The 9,547-nt window shown below is 40.7% G+C and overlaps 1 protein-coding gene across 1 annotated transcript; it reads left to right on the top strand.

Annotated features, from left to right (window-relative positions):
- The first annotated feature begins 1,493 nt into the window (after window positions 1-1,493).
- uts1 (urotensin 1) lies at window positions 1,494-4,126 on the top strand. The gene is made up of 2 exons (XM_033649107.2): window positions 1,494-1,692; window positions 2,259-4,126. The coding sequence occupies exon 2, from the start codon at window positions 2,262-2,264 to the stop codon at window positions 2,697-2,699; it is 438 nt and encodes a 145-aa protein (XP_033504998.1). The 5' UTR covers window positions 1,494-1,692; window positions 2,259-2,261; the 3' UTR covers window positions 2,700-4,126.
- The last annotated feature ends 5,421 nt before the right edge of the window (window positions 4,127-9,547 follow it).

The following is a 9,547-nucleotide window of genomic DNA, read 5'->3' as shown; positions in this document are numbered from 1 at the left end:
TGGGAGGTTATTTGTCTTTTATGGAATCATTTTGGCCAAAACGTTTGTAAACACCCCAGAAACGCTGGTCTAATCCACATATGATACATATAACTTAACACTGTGTGTGTTACATGTCTGATGAGTTCAGTTGCAGGCTTTCAACAGCAGTTCAGCACCATGGACAGCTCATTCAGACTCACTCATTCTAACTTTAAAGGGATTTTTCATCTTTTTGTTCACAGCAGTGTTTGGAAAAGTTACCTGATTGCGTGGTTGCTTAGAAATGCTAAGATCGGCTTTCAGTAAATAGGGCATCTGGTCAAAAATTAAACTTAAATTAGTTCATATTGATGTGAAAAGAATGTAAATACTGGTTTATTGTGTTTTTCACTTGTTGCATCACTTTGGCTTTTCAGGATCTATGGCAACGACCTTTAATTCTTAAAGGGACAGTTCAGCCCAAAATCAAAAAAACATATTTTTTACTCTTACTTGTTGTACTATTTATTAATCTAGATTTTTTTGGTGTGAGTTGTGTAGTGCTGGAGATATCGGCTATAGAGCTGTCTGCCATCTCTCTAATATGATGGAAATAGATGACACTTGTGGTGCTCAAATAGAGATATCTTAAAAAAAAATCATCCGTAAAACGCAACAGCAACATGTCACTCTGCGCAGTGATTTGGTTGGTCGGTGTAGTTCAGCAGAAAATAAAATAGTTCCTACATGAAACTTCTCCCAACAAGGTCTGTGGATTATCTTCAGTAACTGGGTCATGATTTCTGGAGAGAGACACACTGCTGTTGAGTTTTTCAGACATATTTACTGAGTGCCATCGAGTTCCTTATATTTAAGAGAAGACAGATGTCACATGGCCATTATCTTCAACACTCGGTAACTCACACCAGAACAAACTAGACCGATAAATAGTACAACAAGTAAGAAGGAAAATATGTATTTTTGATTTTGGGGTGAACTACCCCTTTAATTTACCACTTTAATTACACCTAATTAAGGTCGTCTTTTTCGTTTTTCAAAAAAACAAAACGCCATATGTTGATGTTATGTTGCATTCAATTCGGTTCAATTCAAATTCAAATGACCTTGCTAGTCTTTAGTGAAGCTATTTGGTACAAGTTTGCAAAAATAAATCACACAAACTATTCATTCACCTAATAAAAACAATCAAAATAAAAACATGATGTAAGAAAAGAGCAGAAATACACAAGTTATTTGGCATATCCATATCCAATAACAAAAGGGCACATAAAGTTGAGTAAAAACATTTTATTGCTGGTGTTCAAACTTGAAGAACCCTTGAAACTTTCTCAAGAAATGCCCAACATCAGACACCCCCCTCCTCAAGACCCCCTCCAGCCCCGCCTAAGGCCCCTGCATCCTCCTCTTGCACCCCTGGGAGGTCCCTCATAGATAGGAAATAAACCTGTAAAAAAAAAAATGCATTATTTATTTCCTGCCGATCACAGCATCCCCAGCTGTCCCTCGGGACTATATTGCCTCGTCGTCTCGATAGTTGTCCAGTTTCCAAACCGGTCTGTGTGCTTGCATTGACGTCAAAGGAGCAGGCTGGATGTATAAAACCCTCCGTCCTCTCCAGTCGCCGCTCACAAGGACTTTCCAGACTCGGCTCCGACCTGAGATCCCACCGGCCGACCACAAAGTTCAGCTGCAGCATCTGGAGAAAACAAAGTGAGTATTGCAGCTCTCATTCACTCTTTGTGTTAGGTTAAAGTTTTGTAGAATGGACGCATTTCTGCAAAAGAGAACATGACAGGTAGAAGGAAGCAGTGCAGGCAGATCATCTTGTGACCTTTTCAGATATCCTATACTTGTACTTTTATTCTCTTGGACTTATGTGCATGCTTTTTGTCAAGTTTAATCCTGTAAAAAAAAATTTAAATGTTTTATTTGCTTCTTTTTTCTTGTAGGAAAGTGCCTGACTGACATGAAATGTACAAGATAACATCATATAGTTTTAAAATGATCATCTTTAGGGCCTGTGTTGAATTTTGCAGATTTAGTGAATCTCAATACAAATAAATTTAAATTCCTTACTTCTTTCTTACAGGCATCTCAATCTTAACATAAAGCATTTCAATTTATTCTCGTGCATAAAACAGTAAATGTGCTGCAAACATTTGTCTGAAAAACTAAATAAGTGCGCAACAGAAATCATGTTTGCTGTGAGTTTGGTTTTCCTGATGATCTGTCCTGAGATGTCTCAATGTCATCTCATTAAATACATCTGCCTGCAGGACATGAAGCCAGTCTCCCTGCTCCTGCTCCTCTCTTCGGTCCTCCTCTCATCGCACCTCCGCCCCGCCGCCGGCAGACCGCGCATCCTCCCCGGCTGGCTGGATGACAGCGGTCGCCTCCAGACGCAGCAACTTGACGATGTGCTCCTCAGAGCGGCCGCCGCCGAGGACAGCACCGCCTCAGACCTACTGGGCGACAACATCCTGAGGTATCTCCAAAAAAGAAACCTGGACCCTCTGCACCTGCTCACGCCAGAAGAGGAGACTGAAGCTGAGGCGATGAGGACGGCGGCGCAGCTGTTGAAACGGAGCGAAGAGTCGCCGCTGTCCATCGACCTCACCTTCCACCTGCTGAGGAATATGATCCAGATGGCCAAGATGGAGAGCCAGAGGGAGCAGGCTCAGCTCAACCGCAAAGTTCTCGACGAGGTCGGGAAGTAAAGCTCTATTTTTCTAATTTAAAAATGCCTCATTAAAACAGCCGTCAGCGCTGTCTAAGTATTCAAGACCTCTGACATTAGTTGTTGTTTGTGCGCCTGCCTTTCTCTCCACATCATTTTACGCACAGATGGTGCCAATATACGCATCAAAGCATTCGCGAGTAAAATGTAAATTAAAGTGTTATTTAAAGACTTTGTTGGAAAATATGGAAAGAGACTTCTCAGACACCTCCCTCCCCTCAATCCCCCTTCTGACTTCACCCCCACCCTCACCCTCCTCACACAAACTGGACTTTTGGAAGAGAGCCTGTCCTGGATTTCACACCTTAACATTTGGAAAGATTTGCTTTGGAAATCATGATTTGATCAAATGTTTTGATGCTTGAAGTGAAAATGACAGATGACACATTACCAAAATAAATGAATCCAGTGGGCTTAATATTTGTTTTTGTTTTCAGCAAATTGGGTGATCTGATTTTGTGGAACATTGCAATGATGTTCATGAAATGTACCCACTTTACAGGCTACTTGTTAGCACCTGCAACTAAGCAAGTTTAATGTAAGGTGCATTATGGGTGTTTGGCTTGTACCCACCACACAACTGAATTGATGCTGTGTATTAACTTTCAAAGATATTAGAAGTTAATCAGTCATCAGATAACTTAATGTGACAAGTGTCAAGTGGACATTTCTCCACATTTTCCCACATAATGTAATGGGGAGAAAAACTAGGGCAAACTTTGACCTCTATCACATCACAGAAATCGTAACCTTTTTTTTGTTTGTTTTGTTTACCCCCCACTCCCTCAGATTAGTTCATGTAAACTGTAATTTTGTACACTACTAAAGGGGTAACTAAAGCACAAAAGACCCTTCTCAGGAAGGGTTTCTTGACGACACCAAACAATGTTCAAACCTAGTTTCTAATTCTATACATAACCGGCCAAATGAAGGTGGCATTCGGCTAGTTGAAGTGATGACTCAAGCCGCAGTTAGCCCGTAATGAATCCTTGAAATAATAGAAAAAACTAGTAAAGATCTGCAGACTGAAGTCATGAGGCAGAAAACCCCCCCCCCCCCCCCCTCCAGATTTTAAACTCTTCTCTGAATGTGATGGCATGTTTGAGAACATATCCGAGGTGGAAGAAACCACGAAACACGTCACATCGATTTGTTTTCCATACAATCTGTCAGCGCTCACCTTTCTTTCATCCTCTTTTCTGTCCCCTTTAGTTTGAGCGGGAGCACTATCACCTGTACTGTATCACCTGTAGCATGCTAACCTACAAAAAAAGAAACGTTAAAAAAGAGCTTTATTTCACCATAAACATTTATGTCTGACACCAATAACATTGTTTTAGCAAAAGAAGAAAATGCTTTTTTTGCCATTTATATTTTGTAATAAAAAAGTTTGAAGTACAACTCTTTTGATTCTGTTCTTGTCATGATTATAAATGTGTGTTAATTATTATAAAATACAACCCTTTGTGACTGCTGTTTGGTTTAAGTGTCATCCAGTGTTTTTCCATTTGTGATTAGTCTTCCTGAAGACAATACTAAGATTTTTGTCAAGCTTGCGACCAGGTTACAATTGCAGTTAATGTTCCATCTAACAACTCTTCCAACCAAACACTGAACACCTACTGGCCAGATTTCCGTGACTTATGTTTGGATATTCATGTCCCCCTGATGACGATTCCCAATGATGATGGTGAACCCAATGACCTTTTTACAAGCACGACCATCAGGTCCAAATTTTCACCAGATCAACACTTAAGTTCGTGACAAAGTATCTTACGATGCTACTCTAGGGCCACCATGAGGCAAAATATTCCCAAAAGAGATTACCCCTGATGTTACACACACCTTTTTGACCTTTATAGTTAGACTGCAGCGACAGACAGGAAATGAGTGGAGACAGAGAGAGGATGACGTATAACAAACTTCCCCAGTCAGACTCAAGCTGTTGACACTGCAATGACCAACATCTCAAACCCCTACCTTACCAGAATGCCAAACACTTTTCATGACTTTCCTCTAACGCCACCCACAGGATGAACTTTACACTTAAATCCGGGTATTATTGCCAGTTAAGGAACAATGCACGGTAGATTGTTTCTGTATCACAAGACCTGAAACTGGGCTGATGTTTTCTATTTGTTGACTGCATCTAGTCATCTCCTACAAAAATGATCACATATTGTTGCTTTTTAGTTGATAGTTCATTTCTTTAGCTGTGTGTGTGATACAAAAGAGAAATAAAATAAAACTCAACTACTTCATTTAAAAAAAATTGCTGAACAGTACGAACATTTGCGAACTGCTAAGAGATTTGCAGCTTATCATTGCAACAGAGGCATTTTTATTTGAAGATATATAAAGTTTGAAGGCCCAGCCATGATGGAAGTTAATAGCGTCTGGTCCAAGTTGTTGAAACAGATAACAGAGAGAGAGAAGAAACAAACAGAAGTCAAAATGGCCTCTGGGCCCTTTGTTTCTCTGACTCAGTCCAAACTGTGGGTGTGTTGGTGATTCGTCTGCCTTATCACCTTCTGTTTGTGTGTGTGTGTGTGTGTGTGTGTGTGTTGTTTCATCTCCCTTGTGCTTTACAAATGCCATTAAATATCGCTTTGTAGATGCAAAGCAATGACAAATGTGTGTCATCTCAGCTATAAATCTGCAGAACGTTTGACTTCGAAAGATTATACCTGTTAAATTACAATGATTAATGCGTGAAGATAAATAGCATCATTTAGAGACTGACACTCATGACACTAGATTTTTATGTCTAGACAGTGTGTCAAGACTTTCTTATGTTGAACTGCAGCTTGAGTAACAGCATTGAAAAATAATCACGGTTGGCATTACAACATTTATTGAAGCTTTAAATTATAATTAGTATGTGTTTGTGCTTTATTTGATTACTGACTTATTCAGTTTTTTTATATGCAGCCTAGTGGCCACAGTCACAGTCAAAAGCTTACATACTGTAACGTCACCATGTTTCACACTTTACAGGGGTGTCAGGCAGGGGCCGTGCACCAATGACATTTTTAGAGGAGAACAAATCACCTAATGATATTCACAGATGATGTGCTGGTATATTTATAAAACCAATAAACTACTTGAGGCTGTCACATCGTGCTATAAAACAAACACCTGGCTGTGCAGCTGGCCTTATTATTATTATCATAGTGATAATACCTCCATGGCCTCAGACTTGGATGTATTATTACTCCTCCAAGTCTGAAGCCATGGTTCTGTGCCAGAAAACGGGGTATTGCGTGTGAGTATGAAATGGATCGGCAGACCATTGTGGTGAAGAGGGAGCTGAGCCGGATGGCGAATTACTGGTCCATCTACGCCCCAAACCTCACCTATGATCATGACCTCTGGGTAGTGACTGAAAGAATGAAGTTGTGGATACAAGTGGCCAAAATGAGTTTCCTTAGAAGAGTGGCTGGGCTCAGCCTTAGAGATAGGGTAAGGAGCTCAGACACCCAGAGGGAGCTCGGAATAGAGCCGCTACCCCTTTGCATCGAAAGGGGTCAGTTGAGGTGGTTTGGGCATCTGATCAGGATGCCTCCTGGGTGCCTCCTGTTAGAGGTGTTCCACACATGTCCAACTGGTAGGAAGCCCTGGGGCAGACCCAGAACATGCTAGAGGGATTATATATCTCATCTGGCCTGGGAATGCCTCGGGGGGTTAGGGTTAGGAAACCCTAGGGTTAGGGTTGCTGGGGAAAGGGAGCCTGCTGTCCCCACGACCCAGCCTCAGATAAGCAGTTGAAAATAGATGGATGGATAGTAATGATAGCAATTTTCATCAGTTAAAAAAATTATTTCACAGGAAGCAAGCATGCAGTCAGAAGGAATACAAACATAAACATAACAAACAAGTCACATGTGTATGAAAAGAAACAAAAACTTACATTGCATGGGAATTAAAAGCCTTTCTTGTTAAAAGCTTTTAAAAAGTGTAAAATGCCCTCAATCAAACAGACACAGAGACCTGCAGCTTGCATGCACAGAGCAGAGGAAAGAGACCGAGACAGCAATGTAACCTGGTCGCTATTTTAAAGAGTTCTGACCTTGCGCTGCTATTAGCTGGAGGTTACACGCCACTACCAAAAGATTGACACCCAGAAACATCCCAACAAACCAAATTAAGAAGAAAATAAGGAAGGACAGGCAGAGGGCAGGTTCTCGGCAGACACAGACACTGCCACACACTGCTCAGGGGTCATTACTGATGATTGAGAGGGATACTTTTGTGTGAGTCTTTGTATTGTCTTATTAGGACAATCTTGACAAGTCTGTCTTCAAAAGTTATTAAAAATGAGTGCGATGGCTAGCACAGGAGAAATATGATCTATTATCTCATTGATGACTCATTCTGACAAAATTATAACCAGCGGAGGAGAGCCCTGACTAATACCGGTGTTTAAAATAGTCGTCTAGTTGAGAGAAAAATAAAAGCACAGACTTCTCTTTGTAAATCAACAGATCACCTCTAATACAACTTTTCTTTCTAACTTCCAACATCCCCTTACTCAACGCCCTAACATCCTCCACCACCCTCATTCCACAGCCTTGTACATGGGGCGCCTGCTCTACCACTAAACCACCTATGCCCCGACAATTTTTTTTTAATGCAACCAAAATGTTACAGTTAACTCTCCTGAACTGAAAACACACTGACGGCGACAGCTACAGCTACACCTACTCTCTGAATCTGGGGTTATGCCATTGTTAAGCTAGCCAACCTTGTATTGGACTTGTCAACGGAGGGCACCCACCTGTCTCTCCTTAATTATTCATAACTTTAAGCCTTAATAAAAATTAAATGTAAAGTTATATAAAAATACACTCCTGTACAGTTGTCATAAGTGGAGAAATTAGCTATTGAGATTAAAACTGTTTTTTTGTACCATGCTGCTTTTATAAACTGTTTGTACGTTTTCCTATGAAAAGTAATGCAGCCATATTCTTACATATCCCATATAATCATATGTCAGTAATTCATGCATAACCCACATATTTTTGAAGGCTGCAATCAAGTGATCAATGCGCTGACCAGAAAAATCCAAGTGCAGTCTGTAGGGATGCAGGTTGGGGCGGAGAATCTGTCACAAAACACAGGACTTTCCCCATGAGACAGGTGTTCAGAACCGCATGAACTTTAGAGCCCAGTTTCCATTAAGCCGTATGGTACGTTCAGTTCAGCTCAGTACTAATTTTTTCCATTTACACTTTAAAAAGTTGTGGATGGTACCAATGGAGCTGTTCTGTACCGTCCCCATTTTTGCCATTTTGGGTTACCTAGCACACAGATCTGGTACTAAAAGGTGGAGCTGTGAACACTGCTGTCTGTTGATTGGTCAATAGTGGACGGTCACTCTTGCTGAGGGGTGAGTTGTGGCTGGTTTTGTAACCACTGTTCATACCGTGGAAGTCTTGCATACATTAGTGAAATATAACAACAAATTGAAAGGAAGAGAGACTCTCACTGCAGCCTGTTCTATTTATTCTGTGAAATGTCGGCGTGCAGCCTAATTCTGTGGATGATACATGAGGTGTAGACTAAAATTTGTGTCCCCAATAATGAGGAAATACAGTGTGTTGGACGGAGCTGTGAGTGACAACAACCCCGCCCACATTTAAGGGCACAGTTTGCGGTGGAAACGCTAGGGTCTAGGTACCATGTCTGAAGGGTGACTTTGGGTTCCAAAGGTACCATACTGAAAATGTTTGGTGGAAACAGGGCTTTAATGAACTTTGAGTAATTTTAAGGTAAGTCCTTACCATATTTCTTTTCCTTAAACATAACCACAATAACTTTACTTGCATAAACCTAACTTACGTAACTTTGCGTTAATTATGATATAATGTCATTCACGGGGCGCTAATTCACAGGATATCATACAAACTGTTGTGTGTGCACCTTTGTGAGATATCATACAAACATTCGACGAGTGTACGTGGCTGTAAACATGTTTCAACAACAACAACAACATTTCTCCTGTAAAGTGGGGGTCTTTAATGTGTGTTTGTAGGGATTGACTTGCTCCAGCCTCAAGTGGCCATTAGAGGAACTGCAGTTTTTGGCACTTGGTGTTGGCTTCGTTTTTCAGCCCTGGGGGTTGCCTTTCGGCTAAATGCCAACGTATGCATGCATACATGCTGATATTTAGCGGGGATAATGTTTACCATGTTTACCATAGCTTAGCATGTTAGCATTTCTGTCCAAAAACATGACTTCAACAGGAGTGAACAGCGCATTTTATGGGGACTATTTTCAGTGTGTAGTGGATTAATCCACGTGATGCTCTTGTGAGTATTTATGGTAGCATTGCTAATTGATGTCGTTTTTGAACAACAATGGAGTTCTATGACACTAAGGAATAAGACAATACATGTTATATGTATCAATTCATAGTTGGGTTTTTTCTTATTCATGCTGACAATAAAAGAAATACAGAATATCACGAGCCTCTTCCTTAAACAAAGCAGAGTCAAGTGCCCAAACCTAACAAAACCTTCACCACCACAGAGGTAGGAAGTCAGAGACTGTCCATATGCGACGTATGGGTAGTTCTGAAAGGCTTGTTTTGGAAATCCCTCCCACAGTCATTTGTAATACTACCTACAGTAATAAGCTTATCTGCCCACTCTTTCAGCTTTACATCCTGTTCACTGGTGGTGTCATTTTCCTGTATTTTTGCATTTAAAAAGGACAATTCTCTTCTTCTATTTGAAAATATAAAAAGGACAATATGCTGTTGCATTGACAAAGTAATTTACCATCAGTTCTGAGCTGCAAGCACACCCTGTTAAAATGGGTCTACTC

The sequence above is a fragment of the Epinephelus lanceolatus genome, chromosome 13, assembly GCF_041903045.1.
Source record: "Epinephelus lanceolatus isolate andai-2023 chromosome 13, ASM4190304v1, whole genome shotgun sequence".
NCBI classification, from domain to species: domain Eukaryota; kingdom Metazoa; phylum Chordata; class Actinopteri; order Perciformes; family Serranidae; genus Epinephelus; species Epinephelus lanceolatus.
The sequence above is the reverse complement of the archived record's forward strand: the minus strand, read 5'-3'. Positions and strand labels throughout refer to the sequence as shown.

Excerpts from the sequence above, each read along its gene's own strand:
- uts1 (XM_033649107.2), top strand. The coding sequence starts at position 2,262 with ATGAAGCCAGTCTCCCTGCTCCTGCTCCTCTCTTCGGTCCTCCTCTCA.